Genomic DNA, 21,681 nt, shown 5'->3' on the forward strand with positions numbered 1-21,681 from the left:
CCGTGTCACAGTCACACACACACACACTCACACTGTCACCGACACACACATCACACACAGCCACACACACATGTCACACAGTCACCTATAACACACACTGTGTCACAGTCACACACACACACACTGTCACACACACTGTGTCACAACATACACCACATCACACATGCGGTGTCGCTCATGCAGACACACATTGTCATGTACACACAAGTCACACACACTGCCACCTATGACACACACACCGTGTCACAGTCACACACACCGTGTCAGTTACACATACACCGTATTATACACTGTGTCACACATTGTCATGCACACACACATCACACACACACGTGGTGTCTCGCTCTCGCACAGGCACCAAGTGGCAGCCACATGCCCACGGCCAGGGTCCGGGTGCCCCACAGCGGGGAGCTGGCCAGGAGCCACCAGGCTTTGTACACCAGGGGTGGCCGGAGGGGGCCTCTGCCTGGACGTGGGTGAGGGCTGGAGCCTGGCCCGGAGTGCTGGGTGGTCCCTGCAGAGCCTGGGGCTGGGCACTGGAGAGGGCAGCGTCTCAGCCGCTCTGGGACTCGTGCCGCGCCCTGAGGATTCCAGGGGCAAAGCCCCAGGCCACTGCTCGGGGATCGGCACAGCCAGGGACGGCCACCGCCCAGTGGGCGTCACGGCACAGGACCTCCCTCCCTGGCACCCACGCTGGGTCCTCCCCATGGCAGTGGAGAATCACGAGGGGCCTCCCGGGGGAGGTGGCGTCCGGCTACTTTCAGGGCCGTCTGGGAGGCCCGCAGGGCAGAACAGAGCCCAGCTGGGTCCACGCGGCCCGAGCCGGAGGCCCTGGGCAGAGAAGATGGGGGGGGACCTCCCACATCCTGTAGGGCGTCAAACAGGGGCAGGGCCGTTGTGGTGGAAGTGGTGGGGGTCTCTGTCCCAGTGAGGGGGGGTCTCTGCCCTAGTGTGTGTGGGGGGTCTCTGTCCCAAGTGTGGGGGGTCTCTGCCCCAGTGTGGGGGGGCCTCTGTCCCAGTGTGGGGGGTCTCTGCCCCAGTGTGGGGGGTCTCTGTCCCAGTGTGGGGGGGTCTCTGCCCCAGTGTGGGGGGGCCTCTGTCCCAGTGTGGGGGGTCTCTGCCCCAGTGTGGGGGGGTCTCTGTCCCAGTGTGGGGTGTTGTCTCTGTCCCAGTGTGGGGTGTTGTCTCTGCCCCAGTGTGGGGTGTTGTCTCTGCCCCAGTGTGGGGGGGTCTCTGCCCCAGTGTGGGGTCTCTGCCCCAGTGTGGAGGGGGGGTCTCTGCCCCAGTGTGGGGGGGTCTCTGCCCCAGTGTGGGGGGTCTCTGCCCCAGTGTGGAGGGGGGGTCTCTGCCCCAGTGTGGGGGGGTCTCTGTCCCAGTGTGGGGGGTCTCTGCCCCAGTGTGGGGTGTTGTCTCTGCCCCAGTGTGGGGGGGTCTCTGTCCCAGTGTGGGGTGTTGTCTCTGCCCCAGTGTGGGGTGTTGTCTCTGCCCCAGTGTGGGGTGTTGTCTCTGCCCCAGTGTGGGGGGGTCTCTGCCCCAGTGTGGGGGGGTCTCTGCCCCAGTGTGGGGTCTCTGCCCCAGTGTGTGGGGAGGTCTCTGTCCCAGTGTGGGGGTCTCTGCCCCAGTGTGGGGGGGTCTCTGCCCCAGTGTGGAGGGGGGGTCTCTGCCCCAGTGTGGGGGGGCCTCTGTCCCAGTGACGGGGGCCGGAGCCGAGTGGGGGGCTGCACCTGACGGGTGCAGCTCGCAGGCTGGGGCACGGTGGGGAAGCTGCCGGCCCCCGCGTCTGATTGGCAGAGCCGGGGGGCGGGGGCGGGGGCGGGGGGGGGGAGGCGCAGCAGGTGCGGGGCTGGGGAGCTCCTCCCCTTTGCTCGCAGGTGCAGCCCCGGCACCGGCACACAACATCACTCTTTGCAGCTGCCGGCCCCCAGGCTGGCTAAAGACCCCGCCCGACGTTTCTTGGACGTCAGCAGTGAGACGGACGGCTGTCAGAGCTGTCGGTGTGGCTGCGGTTTAGCTTTGGCTCCGTTCGTGTGGCGTCCGTGGTGTCCGTGGCCTTGTTTGAGCTCGCTCCTGAGACCGTGCGGTGGTGACACTGTCCTGGGTCCCGCACAGGGGCCTGCTCCCAGCCGGGTGGGCCGACGGCTGCCTGTGCTGACGTCACACCACGGCATGGGTTCTGCTTTGGAGGGCGGGTATGAGAGTCAGAGATTGCCATCTTTTTTTTTTTTTCTTCTTTAAGATTTATTTATTTATTTGAAAGTCAGAGTTAGAGAGAGATCCACTGGTCCACTCCCCAGATGGCCACAGTGGCCAGGGCTGGGCCAGGCTGAAGCCAGGAGCCAGGAGCTTCCTCCGGGTCCCCCACGCGGGTGCAGGGCCCGAGCACTTGGCCATCTTCCCTGCTTTCCCAGGCCACAGCAGAGAGCTGGGTCAGAAGTGGAGCAGTGAGTGCCGGCACTGTGCCGGCCCAGACTCCCGGGATGGGCATTTAGCCTAGTGCGGAGATGCCCGCGTCTCGTATCCGAGTGCCTGGCTTGACGTCTGGGTCAGGCTCCCGATTCCAGCTCCCTGCCAGTGTGCACCCTGGGGAGGCAGCGGTGATGGCTCAGGGCCTTGGGCCCCTGCCACCCACGTGGGGACCTGGGGGGTTCCTGGCTCCTGGTTTCGTCCCTACCCAGGCCCTGCTGCTCCGGGTATTTGGGGAGTGACCCAGTGTGTGGGCGCTCTGTGTGTGTGTGTGCGCGCGTGTGTGTGTGTGCGTGTGTGCACATGTGTGTATGTGCGGACGCGTGTGTGCGCGTGTGTGTGTGTGTCTGCCTCTCACATAAATAAAGATCGCTACAGATCCTGGTCTTGTCTGTGGAGTGGCCAGAGTCTGCCGCTGTGCCCCCGTGGCACCTGCTGGGCCTGCCTGGGCCCCGTCTTCCCGCCCCGTCCTGCGGAGCCCACGCGGTGGCCACAGGCGCGAGGGCCAGCGGTCCCCCTGGTGCCCCGCCCCCGGCCGTTTCTGGGAGCTGCCCCGGGACGGCCCCGCGGACGCCCCGCTCCGCTCCCCCCGCAGGTTTGCCATGTTCCACAAGGTGAGGATCCCCCGCGAGGACCTCCTGAACCGCACTGGGGACGTCACCCCCGAGGGCGCCTACGTCACCCCCTTTAAGGCAAGGGCGATGGGGGGAGGGGAGAGGGAGCCCCCGGCGCTGAGTGGGCAGGGCGGGGGTGGCAAGCTCACGCACACGGAACACGGGGAGCCGGCACGCCTGTCAGAGCTGGCGAGTGGGGGTGCAGGCAGGGAGCGACCCACAGAGTGTGGGAGCCAGTCGTGGAGAGCGGGCCTCCCCCCGCAGCGTGGGCTGGGTCTGGCTCTGCAGGTGGGCGGTGGGTGGGCTTTCCTCTGTCCGCTGCTCCCTCCCGGCCACCCCACCCGAGATGCCGCCGTCCCGTGCCTGGAGGCCTCGGGGCCTGGGGAGCCCGCTCAGCGGGTGCCTGGAGGCCTCGGGGCCTGGGGAGCCCGCTCAGCGCGTGCCTGGAGGCCTCGGGGCCTGGGGAGCCCGCTCAGCCGGTGCCTGGAGGCCTCGGGGCCTGGGGAGCCCACTCAGCCGGTGCCTGGAGGCCTCGGGGCCTGGGGAGCCCGCTTAGCGCGTGCCTGGAGGCCTCGGGGCCTGGGGAGCCCGCTCAGCCGGTGCCTGGAGGCCTCGGGGCCTGGGGAGCCCACTCAGCCGGTGCCTGGAGGCCTCGGGGCCTGGGGAGCCCGCTCAGCGCGTGCCTGGAGGCCTCGGGGCCTGGGGAGCCCGCTCAGCCGGTGCCTGGAGGCCTCGGGGCCTGGGGAGCCCACTCAGCCGGTGCCTGGAGGCCTCGGGGCCTGGGGAGCCCGCTTAGCGCGTGCCTGGAGGCCTCGGGGCCTAGGGAGCCCACTCAGCCGGTGCCTGGAGGCCTTGGGGCCTGGGGAGCCCGCTCAGCGCGTGCCTGGAGGCCTCGGGGCCTGGGGAGCCCACTCAGCCGGTGCCTGGAGGCCTCGGGGCCTGGGGAGCCCGCTCAGCCAGTGCCTGGAGGCCTCGGGGCCTGGGGAGCCCGCTCAGCGCGTGCCTGGAGGCCTCGGGGCCTGGGGAGCCCGCTCAGCGCGTGCCTGGAGGCCTCGGGGCCTGGGGAGCCCCCTCAGCGGGCCCGTCTGGGCGCTGCCCACCGCGCCGTTCCTGCAGGACGCCAGGCAGCGGTTCGGCGCCTCCCTGGGCGGCCTGTCCTGGGGCCGCATCTCCATCATGGGCATGGCCGTGGTCAACCTGAAGCTGGCCGTCTCCATCGCGCTGCGCTTCTCCGCCACGCGGCGTCAGTTTGGGCCGACGGAGGAGGAGGAAGTACCGGTGCTGGAGTACCAAGAGCAGGTGCGCTCCCACGGCCGCTCCCCTGCCGCGCGGCTGTGCGGCCCACCCACCCCCCCACCTGTCATCCACCCACCCCCCCACCCCCCCACGCACCCACCCGTCATCCATCCACCCCCCCATGCACCCACCCCCCCACCCGTCATCCATCCACCCCCCCACTCACCCACCCACCCATCTGTCATCCATCCACCCACCCACTCACCCACCCGTCATCCATCCACCCCCCCACTCACCCACCCCCCACCTGTCATCCACCCACCCCCCCACGCACCCACCCACCCACCCGTCATCCACCCCCCCACGCACCCACCCCCCCACCCGTCATCCACCCACCCCCCCATGCACCCACCCGTCATCCACCCCCCCCACCCACCTACCCACCCACCCGTCATCCACCCACCCACCCACCCGTCATCCACCCATCCCCCCACTCACCTACCCACCCACCCGTCATCCATCCACCCCCCCATGCACCCACCCACCCATCTGTCATCCACCCACCCCCCCACGCACCCACCCACCCACTCACCTACCCACCCACCTGTCATCCACCCACCCCCCACTCACCCACCCACCCATCTGTCATCCACCCACCCATCTGTCATCCACCCACCCATCATCCACCCCCCACCCGTCATCCACCCCCCCATGCACCCACCAACCTGTCATCCACCCACCCCCCCACTCACCTACCCACCCGTCATCCATCTACACCCCCCACCCCCCCACCCCCCAACCCGTCATCCACCCCCCCCACTCACCTACCCACCCACCCACCCGTCATCCATCCACCCCCCCACACCCATCATCCACCCACCCCCCCACTCACCTACCCACCCACCCGTCATCCATCTACTCCCCCACTCACCCACCCACCCATCTGTCATCCACCCACCCCCCCACTCACCTACCCACCCACCCACCCATCATCCACCCCCCCACCCGTCATCCACCCCCCCACGCACCCACCAACCTGTCATCCATCCACCCACCCACTCACCTACCCACCCACCTGTCATCCACCCACCCCCCCACTCACCTACCCACCCACCTGTCATCCATCTACACCCCCCACCCCCCCACCCCCCAACCCGGCATCCACCCACCCCCCCCACTCACCTACCCACCCACCCACCCGTCATCCATCCACCCACCCGTCATCCATCCACCCCCCCACCCCCCCACCCGTCATCCACCCACCCCCGCACTCACCTACCCACCCACCCGTCATCCACCCCCCCAATGCACCCCCCCACCCGTCACCCACCTACCCCCCCACACCCACCCCCTCACTCACCTACCTACCCACCCGTCATCCACCCACCCCCCCACTCACCCACCTACCACCATCCATCCACTCACCCACCCACCCATCCACCCACCCACTCACTCACACAGCCACCCGTCTCCATCCATCATCTATCAGACACCCAGACACCCATCTGTCATCTACCCGTCTAGCCATCCACTCACCTGCCCACACATCCATCTGTCCATCCATCATGTACTCACAGCCGCCTACGCACCCATCTCCATCCACCCATCCGTCCATCATCCACTCACCCACCCACCTGTCAGCCATCCAGCCATCTATCCACCCACTCACACACCCACCTACACCTCTCCATCCATCCCGCTGTCATCCACCTGTCACTCTCCCACCCACCCAGCCACCCACGTGGCCGTCACCCCTCACCTGTCCCCTGTCATCCACCCAGCAGTGGCGGCACCCTGTCCCTTGTCGGGTGTGGATGTGCTAAAGCAGCGAAGGCGCACTCCACCCTGTGCCCCGGGGGTCTTCTGGCTCCGCCCCCGCCTGTCCCCGGGCGACTGTGCTTCTTCATAGGCCGAGACAGAATGCGGCCCCGCCGGCCGCGTGCCAGCCCCGAGTCCGTCCCCGCTGGCTGGCCGTCTTGGGCCACAGGTGCACGGGCCCTCGGTCCCTGCCGTGGCCTGGACGGGACAGCTGCGAGAAGTGGACGTTCAGGGGCCACGTCTGAGGTTGGCACCAGGCCAATGGGCATTGGCCCTGCTGGTGGAGCCGAGGGTGCCCGGGGTGGGGTTTCCTGCCGCGGGGGTGGAGCCCAGGCTGGGCCGCCCCCCCCAGCCCCACCCGAGGCCCGGGGCTGCTCAGGCCGCGCTGTGTCTTGCAGCAATGGCGCTTGCTCCCTTACCTGGCCGCCGCCTATGCCTTGGATCACTTCTCCAAGTCGCTCTTCCTGGACCTGGTGCAGCTCCAGCAGGGCCTCCTGGGGGGAGACCGCAGCGCCCTACAGGTGAGGCCCGGGCGCCGTGCAGAGTCGGCCTTGGTTTCAGAACTCGGAGAGGGGCCGGCGCGCCGACGTAGCAGGTTAAGCACCGGCATCCCACCTGGGCGCCAGTTCGAGTCCTGGCTGCTCCATTTCCTACCCAGCTCCCTGCCGTGGCCTGGGAAAGCGGTGGAGGAGGCCCCAGTGCTTGGGCCCTGCACCCACTCGGGAGACCTGGAGGAAGCTCCTGGCCCCAGGCTTCAGTCTGTCCCAGCCCTGGCCGTTGCGGCCATCTGGGGAGTGGACCAGGGGACGGACGACTTTCTCTCTGCCTCGGCTTCTCCTTCTCTGTAACTCCGCCTTTCAATTAAATAAATCCTTTTTTTTTTTTTTTTTTGACATGCAGAGTTAGACAGTGAGAGAGAGAGAGAGACAGAGAGAAAGGTCTTCCTTCTGTTGGTTCACCCCCCAAATGGCCGGTACAGCCATTCGGATCACTGTGCTGATCCGAAGCCAGGAGCCAGGTGCTTCTCCTGGTCTCCCATGGGGTGCAGGGCCCAAGCACTTGGGCCATCCTCCACTGCACTCCTGGGCCACAGCAGAGAGCTGGCCTGGAAGAGGGGCAACCGGGACAGAATCCGGCGCCCCAACTGGGACTAGAACCTGTGGTGCTGGCGCCACATGCAGAGGATTAGCCTAATGAGCCGTGGCGCTGGCCCAATTAAATAAATCTTAAAACCAAAAACAAATGGGGTGAGTCCCTGATTTGTGGGGACAGGGCCCAGGCAGAGCGGCCCGCAGAGGTCCCGCTGCCCGGAGTGGCCGAGGTCCGGCACAGCCCCCTGCCCAGCGTGGTGCTGACGCGACGCCTCGCGCCCGGCTGCGAGTTCAGCTCTCGTCCTCGTCCCGAGAGCGCGATGGCCGTGCAGAAGCCACATCCCCAGCCCTGCGTGGGTTTCATGGTTCTGATCCGTGCGTAAACAGCCGTGCAGAATCTGGCTGGATCCGAGCCGCGGGCAGGGGCCCAGGCCAGCGTGAGGGTGCGCCTGCGCTGAGCGCAGCCCTGGCGTTTCCGGCCAGGCAGGTGACCGGTGGGGGCTCCGCAGCTCCCTGGCGCGCTGCCTCCCGAGCAGGAGTAGGATGTGAGTCAAAGCAAGGGGTGTGGGGGCCGGCGTTCGTCACGGAGGCCGGACGTGAACTCGGGACACCCGCATCCCACGTTGGGGCCCGGTCCAGGTCCCGACTCCACCTCCCGCCCAGCTTCCCGCTCACGGGCACCTGGGAGGCAGCGTGATGGCCGCAGAACCCGAGTCCCTGCCGCCCACGTGGGAGACCTGGATGGAGCTCCCGGCCTCTGCCGTCCCCAGCCCCAGCTGTTGTGGGCATTTGAACCAGCAGATGGGAGCTCATGCGTGCTCTCTCTCTCTCTCTCTCTCGCTCTCTCGCTCTCTCTCTCTCTCTCCCTCCCTCCCTCCCTCCCTCTTCCAAATAAAATAAATAGAAATTTTGAAAACCAGCAAGTGATTTGAAAACAGATGAGAAAAACTACAGGGCGGGGTTACATAGAGCATCCTGGAAAACCAGTGGCAGCCGGCCCGCCTCGGCGCGGGCAGCACCAGCGCCGGGAGGCGGGAGGCACGAGGCACAGACAGTGTGGGGCCGGGCAGCTGGAGTCACGCAGGGCAAGGCAGAGCCCCCCCCCCAACCCCGTCTAGAGATGAGGGCGTCATGGAGACGTCTGCCGGCTGACGCGAGCTGTTCTCCCACTGACCGTGCAGAGCAAGTCAGGCCCGTTCTTCCCGAGCCCACTGCCCCCCAGCCCACTGCCCCCCAAGTCCACTGCCCCCCGAGCCCACTGCCCCTGAGCCCACTGCCCCCCCAGCCCACTGCCCCCCGAGCCCACTGCCCCCCAGCCCACTGCCCCCCAAGTTCACTGCTCCCCGAGCCCACTGCCCCTGAGCCCACTGCCCCCCGAGCCCACTGCCCCCCAGCCCACTGCCCCCAAGTTCACTGCCCCCTGAGCCCACTGCCCCCAGCCCACTGCCCCCCGAGCCCGCTGTCCCCTGAGCCCACTGCTCCCCAGCCCACTGTCCCCGAGGCCACTGCCCCCAGCCCACTGCCCCCCGAGCCCACTGCCCCCAGCCCACTGTCCCCGAGCCCACTGCCCCCAGCCCACTGCCCCCCAAGTTCACTGTCCCCGAGCCCACTGCCCCTGAGCCCACTGCCCCCCGAGCCCACTGCCCCCCAGCCCACTGCCCCCAAGTTCACTGCCCCCTGAGCCCACTGCCCCCAGCCCACTGTCCCCCGAGCCTGCTGTCCCCCGAGCCCACTGCCCCCAGCCCACTGCCCCCAAGTTCACTGCCCCCTGAGCCCACTGCCCCCAGCCCACTGTCCCCTGAGCCTGCTGTCCCCCGAGCCCACTGCTCCCCAGCCCACTGTCCCCGAGGCCACTGCCCCCAGCCCACTGCCCCCCGAGCCCACTGCCCCCCAGCCCACTGCCCCCCGAGCCCACTGCCCCCTGAGCCCACTGCCCCCCGAGCCCACTGCCCCCCGAGCCCACTGCCCCCCAGCTCACTGCCCCCCCAGGCCCTGACAGTGCCTCCTTGGAAGCTGAGAACACTGGGAAGCTGGGCTTTGCATTTTGCAAGCGTCTCCCTCTCGTTTTCTAAAAGATTTACTCATTCACTCATTCATTCATTCATTCATTTAAAAGCAGAGAGAGAGAGAGAGAGTCTTCCATCCGCTGGGTCACCCGCAGGTGCTGCAGCAGCCGGGGCTGGGCAGGCCGCGGCCAGGAGGCAGCACTCAATGCGAGTCTCCCCCAAGTGTGTTAGCAGCAGGGGAATCGTGGGCAGCGGGGGCTTGGACCCAGAGGCCCGCCCCGGCCCTTCTCCAGTTACAATGGGCGTCCTTGTCCTGTGGCTGCGGGGGGAGGGGGGATGTGCTCCACCCACGCCGGCCCTGAGGCCGGCCCGGCCCGAGGCTGCGGGGTGTCTGGGCCGACAGCCATTCTCTCACCAGCGCTTGTCGGGGTCCTTCACCCTAAGGCGGAGCTCGGCCGCGAGATCCACGCCGTGGCCTCGGGTGGCAAGCCCCTGGCCTCGTGGACTGCCCAGCGAGGGATCCAGGAGTGCCGGGAGGCGTGTGGAGGACACGGCTATCTGGCCGGTAGGTTTGGAAAGGCGATGGCTTCCTGTCCTTTGCTTCACCCTGAGTCTGGGCCGGGGTGAGCGGCCGGTGGTCTGCAGGCCGCATGGGCCCACTGCCCGTCTTTGTAGGTTTTTATTGGGACACATCACACCCACTCATGGCACACTTCCTCGGCTGTTTCTGTGCGTTGAGCGGTGGCCATGGAGACGGCCGTGACCTGTGGAGCCTCGCCCTGGCTGGCTCCAAGCCTGTGGTTCTGCCGCCCCGTGATTCTTGGTCCAAAGTTGGGGGTGACGCGGTGTGGAGCAGCCGCGAGTGTGTCTGCAGGAAGCCACAGTGGGAAGCGGTCACCTGTGGACTTGAACTCAAACTTCGCAGTCAGTGGTGTGGCAGCACTCGGGGCCCAAGTCCACGTGTCCGGTTCTGACGGGAAACTCCTGAGCTGGCCACACGGGAGCTGGCTTTGTCGGCAGGGCCCGTTCAGACAGCTGGCGCGTGGGTCAGGGAGGACGGCCAGCCAGCCCGGGACCGGATCCTGGCCCCATGCCTCGGTTTCCCTGCCTGGGAGGTGGGGGGATCTCGCGAGGAGCGAGTGTGTGCATGGCCGGGGGTGGGGTGTGTGCCCGGCTGCTGGGCCTGCCGTCGCGGCTCCAGCGTTCGGGTTGGTTATCGCCGTCATAGTGCCCTGCGGAACGTCCCCCGTGCTCGTTAGGTGACTGAATCCTGAAAACTCGTGGCTCAGGGAAGCCCTACAGCCTCAGCCCAGCGACAGCCGGCACACGCCGTCACGTCCCGGCCTTAGGCTCCTGCGGGTCTGTGGCTGTCCCGGGGCTGAGGTGCAGGGTGGCCGCAGGTGCCGCGCCGGGTCGGGCTGGCGGCAGTGAGGCGAGGCCCGCCCCGCCGTCCGTCCTGTTGCGTGTGTGCACTGCTCTTGGTCCACGTTGCACGCGGCTGTAACTCGTGGAGACGCTGTAAGCGGCTCCGCTCCGCTCGGGTTTTGGGGGGAGGAAGAGGGAGCCCTGCAGGGCCGGGGGCGGGGCCGCGCATATCCAGGCGGGCTGGGCGCCCACCCCGTGCTCCGAGGCCTCACGGCGCCTGCGGAGCTCCGGCCGGGCTGGCGGGACGCGCCGTGGCGGCCACAGTGGCGGCAGCGTGCCGGCTCCGGGGCCGCGAGGAGGAGAGCGAGCCCCCTCCTGCCCAGTGCTGGGGTCCGCTGGGAGACGAGAGCCTGTGCTGGGCGCCCTCCCCGCGCTGGGTTCTCGGCGAGCCCCGGACGTGGGGCCCGGGCCCAGCTCCGCCTGCCTCTCCGCGGTGCCGCCGGCCGCGTGGCCAGTGACGGGGACGCCGTGGCCTCCCTGCAGTGAACCGGCTGGGCGTGCTCCGAGACGACAACGACCCCAACTGCACCTACGAGGGCGACAACCACGTCCTGCTCCAGCAGACCAGCGGCTTCCTGCTCGGCCTCCTGCCGCCCGCGGCCCCAGGTGGGCGCGGAGGGACCCTGGCGGCAGAGCGGGCTTCCCGGGGGCGGGGGGCGGGGGCCGGCCCGAGGCAGACCCCAGCCGTGGCGCGGGGCCCCCGTCTTTCACCAAAGTCACCGGAACGCACCTCCCAGGCGGAGCTCGCTTCAGAAGCCCCCTGAAGACGCTGGACTTCCTGGAGGCCTACCCCGGCATCCTGAGCCAGAGGTTCACGGGCAGCGCGGCCGACTGGCTGGACTCGGCAGGTGAGGCCGCTCCGTCCCGTCCTCCCCGCCAGGCGCTGCGCTGGGGGAGGGGCTTCCCGCTTCCGGCGGGGGCGGGGCTGCGTGCGCAGGCCGCGTCTCAGAGCATCTCCGTGCCCCAGGGGGAGTCGGGCACCCGCCCCAAAGAGGAAGTGGAGAGGCTCGCTCCCACCCGCCCTGAAGCCTCCCCCCGTGTGTGGACGCGCCTGTGCTGCCAGCCCACCATGCCTGAGCCCCCCGCCTACACCCACCCCCCGTGCCCTCCTGGGTGGGAGGAGGGGCGCGGCCCGCATCCGCTGTGCCCACGCCCACGGCCTCTGCTGGGTGGAGGACGAGGCCTCGGAGAGCCAGTGTCAGCCCCCGGCTCAGAGCGTCACAGGCCAGGGAGGCCCGAGGTCAGGCCGGGCGCCATGGCGGAGCCGCCCCCTCAGCCGGGCAGCCGTCGGATGCCCACACGCGTGCTCAGAGCCACCCTCTGACCCAGCACCGCGTCTCCCACTGACGCATTGTGGGCACAGAGCAGGAACCCGGAGCGCATCATAAACGAGGCGCTGGCCCTGTGCAGCTTGGCACAGCCCCGACCAGTGTGCGCCCGGGTGTGGCCCGGCCCCTCCCGGCCTCAGTTTCCCTGTCTAGCGCTGGACCTGCCTCGTCCACCCCGCGCGAGCAGGGCAGGTGCAGCACAGGTGCCGGGTGCTGTGTGGTCACCCCCGGGTCTCCCTCCGAAGCCCCCCTGGCCGCGTACAAGTGGTTGGTCTGCTACCTGCTGCGAGAAAGCCAGCAGAAACTCCTCCAGGAGAGAGCGTCGGGACGCGGCGACTTCGCGGCGAGGAACAACTGCCAGGTACAGCCTGCTGGCGGCCTCCCTGCCGGCCGTCTGCTCCTCGCTCCGGTGCTGCCGTGGGTCGGGAGGAGCCGCGCCGGGGGCTGCAGCCCCAGCCCCGCACGCCTGCGCCGGGGCACCGCAGCGGCGGTGCCTCCCTCGCCAGGCTGCAAGAGGCCGTGGGCGCCTCCTGTCGGCCCGCAGGGGCAGGGCACCGGCTTGTGAGCGCCTCGGAGCCACCGCTGGGGCCCGGCGCGAGGCAGCGGCTCTGGGAGCCTTGGGGTCTGCTGGGGCGTCTGCGGGCACAGCCCCTGCCCCCCTAGCTGAGCCGGCTGGAGCGCCCCTGGTTCTTGTCCATGCACGGGGCTGGCTCCCCCATCCTGGGAACGCACAGCACCAAGCATGGGTTCTGAAACGCCTCGCCGTGCTACGGGGTCAGCCCTGCCGTGTGTCCCGGTGATGCACCTGCCACAGAGGCCCCTCCGTGGGCACTGGGACTCGTGCGGGGCCGGCGTCTGTCCTGCTCTCTGGGGTCAGGTGACCCGGCTCTGGGTGACCCCCGGGACCCAGGCCCACATCTGCCTGTGTCTGCAGACGCCCCAGGTTTCACTCCCTGCCATGCTGGGCCTCAGGCCCGGGGCCCAGGAACCCGCTAGGCCCAGCTCCCCCTGGGTGGGCTCCTGGCTCAGAAGCCCCTGCCCAGTTGATTCGCCCAAGCCAGAGTCAAAGCTAAAAGAGCGAGCGAGGCAGATGGTAGAGTAGGAGGCCGGCCCCGGCCCCTCCAGGGGCCGCCCCGTGCAGCCGCGCGCGTGGTCTTTGCACAGCCACGGGCACCGCCGCGTCCTGCCTGTCCCAGTGACCTGCGAGACAGAAGTGGGGTTCGCCCCTAAGCTACAAGCCAGGCCCCTGAAGAGTTCCCAGCACCACCTGAGCCAGAGAACCCCAGGGAGTCCCTGTGGGCCGTCCACACTGCAGCCCCCCACCCCGCCCAGCGGCACGGCACCAGGCTCCCGCCTCCCGTGGTGTCTGGGCCCTGTGCCGCCCCGGCCGTGCCGCGGTGTCTGGGCCCTGGGCCGCCCCGGCCATGCCGCGGTGTCTGTCTGGGCCCTGGGCCGCCCCGGCCGTGCCGCGGTGTCTGTCTGGGCCCTGGGCCGCCCCGGCCGTGCCGCGGCATCTGGGCTGGGCCCTGGGCCGCCCCGGCCGTGCCGCGGCGTCTGGGCTGGAGCCCGGCTCCTCTTCCTGCCCCAGCTTCCTGCTGATGTGACCAGCACTGCAGCTGAAGGCCAGAGTTGGGCCCCTGCCACCCGCAGGGGAGACCAGCTGGCGCTCCCAGCCCCAGCGCTGGCCTGGCCCAGCCTCAGTACGGAAGGAAAGGATGTAGAAGATGCCACGTTCACAATAGCGTGTCGGTGAAGCCGCAGAGGCCGACAGCCCCCACAGAAGCCCCCACGGATCCCTGGCTCGATGGGCTGGGAACCTGCAGGCCAAAGCCGCGTGCGTGGGTGCTGGGCTGGCCCCGGCTGGCAGCGGAGGCTGTGGGCAGCACCCACCCAGGAGCCACGCCCCACCCCCACCCCCACCGCCGGACAGCAGGGGAAGGGAGCTGTGCCCGGCGGCACGTGTGGCCCAGCAGGTGCCGGGAGGGGCCCCGGCAGACGCACAGGGGGCAGAGGGGAGCAGCGTCTCCGCCTGACTCATCTCAGCAGGGACCTGGGAGGACCTCAGTCTGGGAGACGAAGCCCCGCCCCCTTGACTGCCTGCTGTGGCCCCCGTCTGCTGTCCTGCAGTGCCACTGGCTAGCCCACTCTGCCGCGCCGGGCAGTGCCTGTGCCAGGCTCCCGGCTAGGCCCTCTCGCCACGGGCCCTCTCCCCTGCCGCCCACATCTGTCCCCAAGTTTTATCCATATATATGCATTCCTTTACCAAAAGGCAGAGCAGGAGAGACAGAGAGAGAGAGAGAGAGAGTCTCCCGTCTGCCGGTTCAGTCCCCAGATGGCTGCAGCAGCCGGGGCTGGGCCAGGCCGAAGCCGGGAGCCGGGAGCTCCATCCGGTCTCCCACGTGGGAGCAGGGGCCCAGGTGTTCTAGCCGTCGCCCGCGCCTCCCAGGTGCGCGTTAGCAGGGAGCCGGGGCAGACGCGGAGCGGGCGCTCGGGCGTGGGACGCGGTGCCCCAGGCGTGTTAGCTGACGCACCACGTGCCGGCTCCCCGGTGGGTGTCAGAGAAAGCACGTGCCTTCGCGACGAGTGGGAGACGCGTGCTGTTGCTCTGGTAGAGACGACCAGGGGATGGCCACGTGGGGCTGGGGAAGACGCTCCCACGCGAAGCCAGTCCTTGTCCGCGAAGGTCCTGGTTGTTGGTTTGAGAAGCGACAGCTGGGCCCGAGACAGGCGCGGTGACCCCGGCTTCCCCCAGGAGCTTCCAGGGACGGACGCACACGCCGTGGCCCTGTTTGGCGGTGGACGTGAGGCGTGAGAGGGGCTGCCCCTCCAGGAACGCTGGTGGGGGCTGGAGCAGCTGCCCCTCCGTGGAGGGCGGGAGGCCAGGCGCTCGAGCAGTGGAGTTCACCCCGAGCCCTTGGCGCGTGCCGGTGCGCCCTGGGCTCCCTGCCGGTGGCCGCCCACCGCCGTGGCCCAGGCCGGTGCCGCCCGGGTTCCACGTGGAGCCGCCCCCAGTGCGGCCTGGGTCTCGGAGCTCGTGGTGCCAGAGGCCGCTCCACTGGGCCCACCCTCACGTGGCCTGTCCGTCCCGCGTGAGCCGCGCGTGGCCTCCCAGGCCCACAGACCTGGGGCTGTACGTGCTGGCTGTGTCTCCCGCCACAGTCGGCCAGCGGAGGCTCCGCCCTGTCTCGCAGGTGTACCACTGCCGGTCCCTGGCCTTGGCGTTCATGGAGCTCATGGTGGTGCAGCGGTTCCACGCGTACACGCACGACGCCGGCGTGCCAACCTCGCTGCGGGCCGTGCTCAGGCGGCTCAGCGCACTGTACGCCCTGTGGTCGCTGAGCCAGCACACGGCCCTGCTCTACCGCGGTGAGGCCCCGCCCCGTCCCGGAGGAGCCCAGGCTGCAGGAGACAGCGGGAGGCAGGGCGGGGTGGGGGCCTTCCCTTCGCCCAGGGCCCTTTGAAGTCAGCCCCTGGGTCGGGGAGGGTCTGCCAGGAGGCCCACCCGTGCCAGCTATGTGCTGGGTCCTGGGGGAGCAGAGCCCGCCCCCAGGCCTCACAGGGCACCAACAGACACAGCCCTGGAAGGCTTCCTGGAGGAGGGGCCACCTGGGCTGTTCCTGAAGATGGGTGGGGATGGGACAGCCCAGTGTTTCCCAGCCTCTGCCCCTCCCCTGGCGTTTTCTCCTGGTCACCCCCCACCACCACCACCACAAAGCTTTACTGCCACAGACAGCGTCTGACCGAGCTGTGTGTAGACTCAGGCCTAGGAGGAGCAAGTCCCCCGCTGCCAGGAGCCCCCGCTGGCTGAGGGTCTGTGGTGCAGGGCACGGACATCAGGCCCTGCCCTGAGGCCTCCCAGGCTCTGCTTGGCCGCTCCAGCCCAGCCCCCAGCCCCCGCTCCACCCACGATGGTGCCAGGTGCCCCCCCCCCCGCTGCCTGTGCACAGGGGCCTCCCTCTGCCTCCACGGTTCCTGGTCCCAGAAGAGCCCCGCCCCCGCCTCCCAACCCCGCCCTCACTTCCCATGCCCCGCCCCCATCTCCCCACCCCGCCTCCCCACGCCCTGGCTGTGCCCTCCCCAGTGAGCTAAGTGGGAGAAGCGCGCTGAGCCCAGCGTGAGTCGGCCGCTCCCTCCCGGGGTCACAGCCAGGCCAGGCTCCCCGAGAACCGCCCTGGAGACCTTGTTGGAGCGGAGCCCGGTGTGACCGAGCTGTGCTTGCAGGCGGGTACTTCTCTGGTGAGCAGGCGGGCAGGAGCGTGGAAGGCGCCATCCTGGACCTGTGCTCCCAGGTGAGTGAGCGCGGCTGCCAGCGTGCGCCTGCACCGGGCTTCAGTGAGAGCGCGAAGTGAGGCTGCAGCCTCAGAGTCGCCTCCAGGGGGCGCTGTAGGCTGTGCGGGCCCTGCCCTCCCACCACTGCGCAGCGCGCAGCCCTCCAGTGGCCTGGGTTCCCAGCCTCGCCCTGTAGGACAGATTGGAGACTCCATAGCGTGGCCGCGCTGGCTGAGGCCGGTTGTGGGCAGCTGAAACCTGCCCCGGGGGCTCCCCACTGTCCTTTCTGGTGACAAACTTGCGCCCAAGAGCCGTGCGCTCCAGAGGCTGCCGCCCGGGCTGTGGTCACTCCACCCGATGGCAGAGCGAGTCCAGTGGGGCCGGCGGCTCTCCCCCAGGGCGCAGGCCGCTGAGAGACGCCGTCCCCCACCCTGTCCCCCAGCGGTCCTGATTCGCAGGCTGGGATGGAGGGCGGCTGCCAGGGTGTGCGCCGGCTCTCACCTCGTGCCCAGGCACCCGCCGAGGCCACAGTCTTTGCCGCCACAGAGTCGGTGACTGGCGGGCACCGGTCAGAGGGCCCTGTGCCGGTGAGGCAGCAGGTGGAGCCAGATCCCGTGGGGCACACAGCGTCGCCCGGAGACACCGCCCAGGCCCCCACTCTGGCCCTGGCCGGGGCTGCCGTCTGCAGCCGGGCAGGTGGACCAGAAGTGGCGTCTGCCCGAGGTGCCTGTGCCCTGTGTTACCGGCTCAGTCGCTCTGTGTGGCAGTGCGGGCCTGTGTCCCGTGTCCCGTGTCGGGCGGCTGTGCGTTTCCTCCTAGGTATTTGAAGGGAGCGTTCGCACCTGAGCAGAACCCCTGGGAGCGGTGCCGCGTGCCCCCTTCCCCGCCGGCACGCGTGCTCGGGACCCACGCCGCTCTCCTGGACCGGCCTGGCTGAGCCGGGCCCAGGCCGCCCATGCAGGCAGCACTGCCGAGGGCGCCAGAGCCCGGGCCTTGGAGAAAGCACACCTGGTCCTGAGCCGACAGCAGTGCAGCGGAAACGTTCTGCCGCCCGCCCCCGCCCCCCCGCCCCCGGGGACTCTGCAGCACCCGCTGGAGCTACCCGTTGCTCGTGAGCGGGGCCTGGCCAAGCGTCACTGAGCGCATGGGCTTTGTCCCCCCCACCCAGCTGAAAGACGACGCAGTGGCCCTGGTGGACGTCATCGCCCCTCCCGACTTCATCCTGGACTCACCGATTGGCAGAGCCGATGGCGAGGTAAAGGCCAGCTGGGCACGGGGCTGCCCCTGGGGGACTCGGAGGCCCGCAGCACCTGTCACCCCGGGGGACTTCAGGGCGCAAGGGTCCGGGGAAGGCGGGTGATGGCCGTGGGCTCTCACCCGCCCCTGCAGGGCACCCTCCACCCCGTCGCTCCCGCGGCCTCCCTGGCCGGGTCCCACCACACCTCACGCTGCCGGCCCCTGCCGCCTCAGCTCCAGCGCCTGCACCTGACCCGGCCGGGACTCTCATCCCCTTATCCTGGCCAGGCACACCACCGTCACCTGGCCTCCTGGGCCTTGGGGACACCCCAGCATCTGTCTCCTCTCAGGGGCCCTGGGTGGTCGTGGGGGCCACTCTTGGCTCCCCACCCCTCCCACTGCTGCTTCCCAGGGGCCTCCACGCCCCCCCACATTGCAGAAGGATCTCTAAGGAACCGGTGGAGTCAGGAGCCCCTCCCCGTGCCCAGCGTGCAGCGGCTCCTTGCTGGTGCCAGCCCTGGCCCTGCGCCCTCCAGCTCCACCTCCTCTGTTCGGCACAGGGCCTGCCGCCCGGAGCCCTGTGTTTGTCAGCACAGCCGCGCTCGGCTTGCTGTGTGAGCCTCACAGCGCCGGCCGCCGAGCCCCCGTCCCCCTCACCACCACGGGGATGGGATGCGGCAGCTCAGAGGGTCAGGGCCTGGGGTCCCCCAGCCGTGAGTGTGGGGTGGGGTTAGCCCCACGGCCTCCCAAAGCCGTGCTGTCTGCCGGGCACCAGCGGCCAGCGCGAGGCCGCACAGAATGGGCAGGAACCCCCGCGTGACCTCAGGGGACGCTGGGGTTGGTGCTTCTTGAGCGCACACACCCTTGTCCAGGGAGGGGCCAGGCCGTGGCAGACGCTGGGCAGGTGCCGGGGGCGGGGCCAGTGGGATCAGGTGGGGGCAGGAAAGGGGCGTCTGGGCGGCCGCTGGACACCCTCTGGAGTCCCACACCTGCGCTGCCAAGAAACCGAGACCCAGAGCAGCCCAGGTCGCGGGGGCTGCCCAGCCCCGGCAACAGAGCCAGGGTCTGGGTGGTCTGTGTCCGGCAGTGTGGGGAGAGGACAGGGCGAGGGACTGTGGTCTCCGCAGGGCAGGAGAGAGGGGCTCACCGAGCCGACAGCTGGCTCGCCACAGGGGGTCCCCAAGTGACACCTCACAGGGCCCCGGGCACGGGGGCCACACGGGCTCGGCCGTCCTGGTGCTGCGCTGGCCTGCAGGGGCCGCCCCGTCTCGGCCGAGCGCCTGCGGGAGGAAGCGACCCCCCAGGCAGGGGCCTGCGGCTTGCAGGGTTGGGCATCGCTGGGCGGGAGGGTTTGTGAGCCACGCGTCTGCGCCAGGGTGAGGAACAGGTGCAGCTGCAGGAGGCGGTGAGCGCGGTGCTGCGGACGGAGACGTGGCCAGAATCAGTGGCTGGGGAGCGCGTGGTGCTGGTGTGTGCGTGGCGTCGCTGGGTGTGTGGTGGTGTGTGTGTCGGCAGGTGCAGGCAGAGCAGGTGTCGGCGTCTCAGCCGGAGCCCAGCCCCCGGCGCCCTGAGCGGGTTCTGTCGGTGCTCACGTCCCTCCCCCAGCACCAGCACTGCCCTCCCCCCTTCTCCCAGGAGGCGGCGGGGTGAGCGTGGCCCCGGCGGGGAGTGATCGGGGTGGTGCGTGGCCGGGCGTGGGGAGGCCGGCCGAGGTGCCCGCTGCTCGGCCGCACCTGGGCGCTGGAACACAGCGCGGGGCCGAGTTCCCCTTTGAGGACCGCAGTGAGTGCGGCCGGGGTCTCTGGGCCGCAGGGCTGGGGAGCCGCGGGCTGCTCTCCGCCGCAGACGCGCCCCGTGCCGCCTGGTACTTGGTTTTCCCGGCTGCGTCCTGTCGCAGGTAAAGGCGGGTGTTAGTAGCCCCAGTCCTGCTGGAGGCTTGCTAAGAGCGACGGGGAAGCGCCGCCCGTGTTCCTGGCCCCGGGCGGCCCCTCATGCGCCCGTGTGCTCCCCGCAGCTCTACAAGAACCTGTGGGGCTCCGTCCTGCAGGGGAGGGGAGTGCTGGAGCGGCCGTCCTGGTGGGCAGAGTTTTCCACGCGCAAACCCGACCCGGGAGGTCTGAGGTCGAAGCTGTAGCCGTGCCGGCGCACGTCGGCCGGATCTAGTCGAGGCAGTCACGCAGCGGAGACGTGGCGTCCATGCTGGCTCCGGAAGATTCTGGAAGTCGCACGGCTTTTGAACGCGCCTCTGCCCTGGCGCCAGCCCTCAGGCCTGCGGGGGTCGCCGAGCGTCCTGGGCCGTGCCGGGCAGCCTCGCGGGACCGCGGTGCCCCGGGCAGGGTCTTCACCATCTGTTTGCAGGCTCAGGTATTCAGGCTGACGCACAGCACTTGTAATCACGGGTTTTCTGGTCAGGTGGTCTTTCGAATAAATGTGGAATATTTTCACACGGCCCCGCGTTGCTGAGGAATTAGTGATGCCCGTCTGATCTTTGATTGATTAATTGTATTAGAACCTTATTTATGACACAGACCCTGGGAATGACATAGCTTAAGGTTCTTTTTGTTAAAGCAAACTTCCTTCCTTTCTTTTTTTAAAAGGATTTATTTTTATTATTTATTGGAAAGAGTTACAAAGAGGTAGAGAGAGAGAGAGAGAGAGAGAGAGAGAGAGAGAGAGAGAGAGGTCTTCCATCCGCACGTTCATTCCCCAATTGGCCGCAACGGCCGGAGCTGTGCTGATCCGAAGCCAGGAGCTTCCTCCGAGTCTCCCACACAGGTGCAGGGGCCCAAGCACTTGGGCATCTTCTACTGCTTTCCCAGGCCACAGCAGAGGGTGCCAGCCTGGGAGCGTGCCTCGGCGTCACGCAGTCCCAGGAGGAGAGCAGAGAGGAGACGAGAAAAACCCGCCCGGCACGGTCGCGGCCGTGCACGCTCAGATGCGGGGCCAGGTCCAGACGCCGGGGGCCAGGGAGCTTGAGGGACCTGTGGCAGCTTCCACCGCCGCAGAAAAGCACGCGAGAGGACCCTGAAGAAGCAGGGGAGGACTGGGGCAGCCGCACTCCCGGGCTCACGGCAGCTCTGTCCACACAGCCAGGGCTCAGCAGGTGGGGGGAGAAAGGCGGCGTGGGGGTGTCCACAGCGGGACGCTGCCTGGCCACAGAGAAGGTGGACATCTCTTGTGAGGACCCGGATGCGCCTGCGGGCCGTCCTGTGGAGTACGTCGGCACACGGGCAGGCGTCGGGCTCAGCTGCTGCCTGCGGCCCAGGTCGGGGTGCCTGGGTCCCAGTCCCACCTCCACTTCCAGTCCTGCTTCCTGCAGATGCACACCCTGGGAGGCAGAAGACGGCCCAAGTGCTTGGGTCCCACTGCCCACAGGGGAGACCCGGATGGAGCTCCAGGCTCCTGGCTCTGGCCTGGCCCAGCCCTGGCTGACGTAGCCATCTGGGCAGTGAACCAGCAGATGGAAGACTGCCTTTCAAATAAGTAAATTAATGAATTAAAAACCAGAACCTCAGCTGTCGCTGGCTCAGTGCCGGGCTGAGCACAGGCCCTGCCGGGTGAGTCTAAGACAGGGGTGCACAGTGGCCTCTCACCCCGCCCCCCCGGGCATGCGGCTGCCTCAGCTCTGTTGCCTGCACGAGCCGGAGGCTGAGGCCAACCTGGGGCGGCAGGGACGGAGGCACGTCCCCAGCTGGGGCATCGGAGGGTGGGTCCCTGGGGGGCCCTGACCCACCCAGCTCTCCCCTTTGCTGCTACGTCCCCAGGCAGAGGGCACCAGCCCCAGCTGGGGGGGGGTGCCCAGAGCAGGGAGCGGGGAGGCCTGAGGTGGGGGATGCCCAGAGCAGAGTGCGGTGAGGCCCCAGCTGGGGGGGGGTGCCCAGAGCAGGGTGCAGTGAGGCCCCAGCTGGGGGGGGTGCCCAGAGCAGGGTGCGGGGAGGCCCCAGCTGGGGGGGGTGTGTGCCCAGAGCAGGGTGTGGGGAGGCCCCAGCTGGGGGGGATGCCCAGAGCAGGGTGCGGGGAGGCCCCAGCTGGGGGGGGGTGCCCAGAGCAGGGTGCGGGGAGGCCCCAGCTGGGGGGGGGGTGCCCAGAGCAGGGTGCGGTGAGGCCCCATATTGGGGGGAAGCCCAGAGCAGGGTGCGGGGAGGCCTGAGCCCAGCGAGCCGGTGCTGCTCGGGGCAGGAGGCCCGGGCAGGTG

At 69.1% G+C, this 21,681-nt stretch overlaps 1 protein-coding gene across 2 annotated transcripts in view; it reads left to right on the forward strand.

Moving 5' to 3' along the window:
- The window catches only part of ACOX3 (acyl-CoA oxidase 3, pristanoyl), a 40,116-nt gene extending 20,181 nt beyond the window's left edge, over window positions 1-19,935 (forward strand). For both annotated transcript variants that reach the window (XM_070069544.2, XM_089326891.1), the window contains exons 8-18: window positions 3,059-3,155; window positions 4,194-4,376; window positions 6,530-6,652; window positions 9,673-9,793; window positions 11,137-11,259; window positions 11,391-11,501; window positions 12,227-12,342; window positions 15,173-15,347; window positions 16,203-16,270; window positions 17,419-17,505; window positions 19,501-19,935. In XM_070069544.2, coding sequence (XP_069925645.2) covers window positions 3,059-3,155; window positions 4,194-4,376; window positions 6,530-6,652; window positions 9,673-9,793; window positions 11,137-11,259; window positions 11,391-11,501; window positions 12,227-12,342; window positions 15,173-15,347; window positions 16,203-16,270; window positions 17,419-17,505; window positions 19,501-19,620 — 1,324 coding nt within the window. In that variant the 3' untranslated portion in view covers window positions 19,621-19,935. The remainder of the gene's footprint in view (window positions 1-3,058; window positions 3,156-4,193; window positions 4,377-6,529; window positions 6,653-9,672; window positions 9,794-11,136; window positions 11,260-11,390; window positions 11,502-12,226; window positions 12,343-15,172; window positions 15,348-16,202; window positions 16,271-17,418; window positions 17,506-19,500) is intronic.
- The last annotated feature ends 1,746 nt before the right edge of the window (window positions 19,936-21,681 follow it).

Source organism: Oryctolagus cuniculus, chromosome 2, assembly GCF_051225735.1.
Source record: "Oryctolagus cuniculus isolate XC-2025 breed Fujian yellow rabbit chromosome 2, ASM5122573v1, whole genome shotgun sequence".
NCBI lineage: Eukaryota > Metazoa > Chordata > Mammalia > Lagomorpha > Leporidae > Oryctolagus > Oryctolagus cuniculus.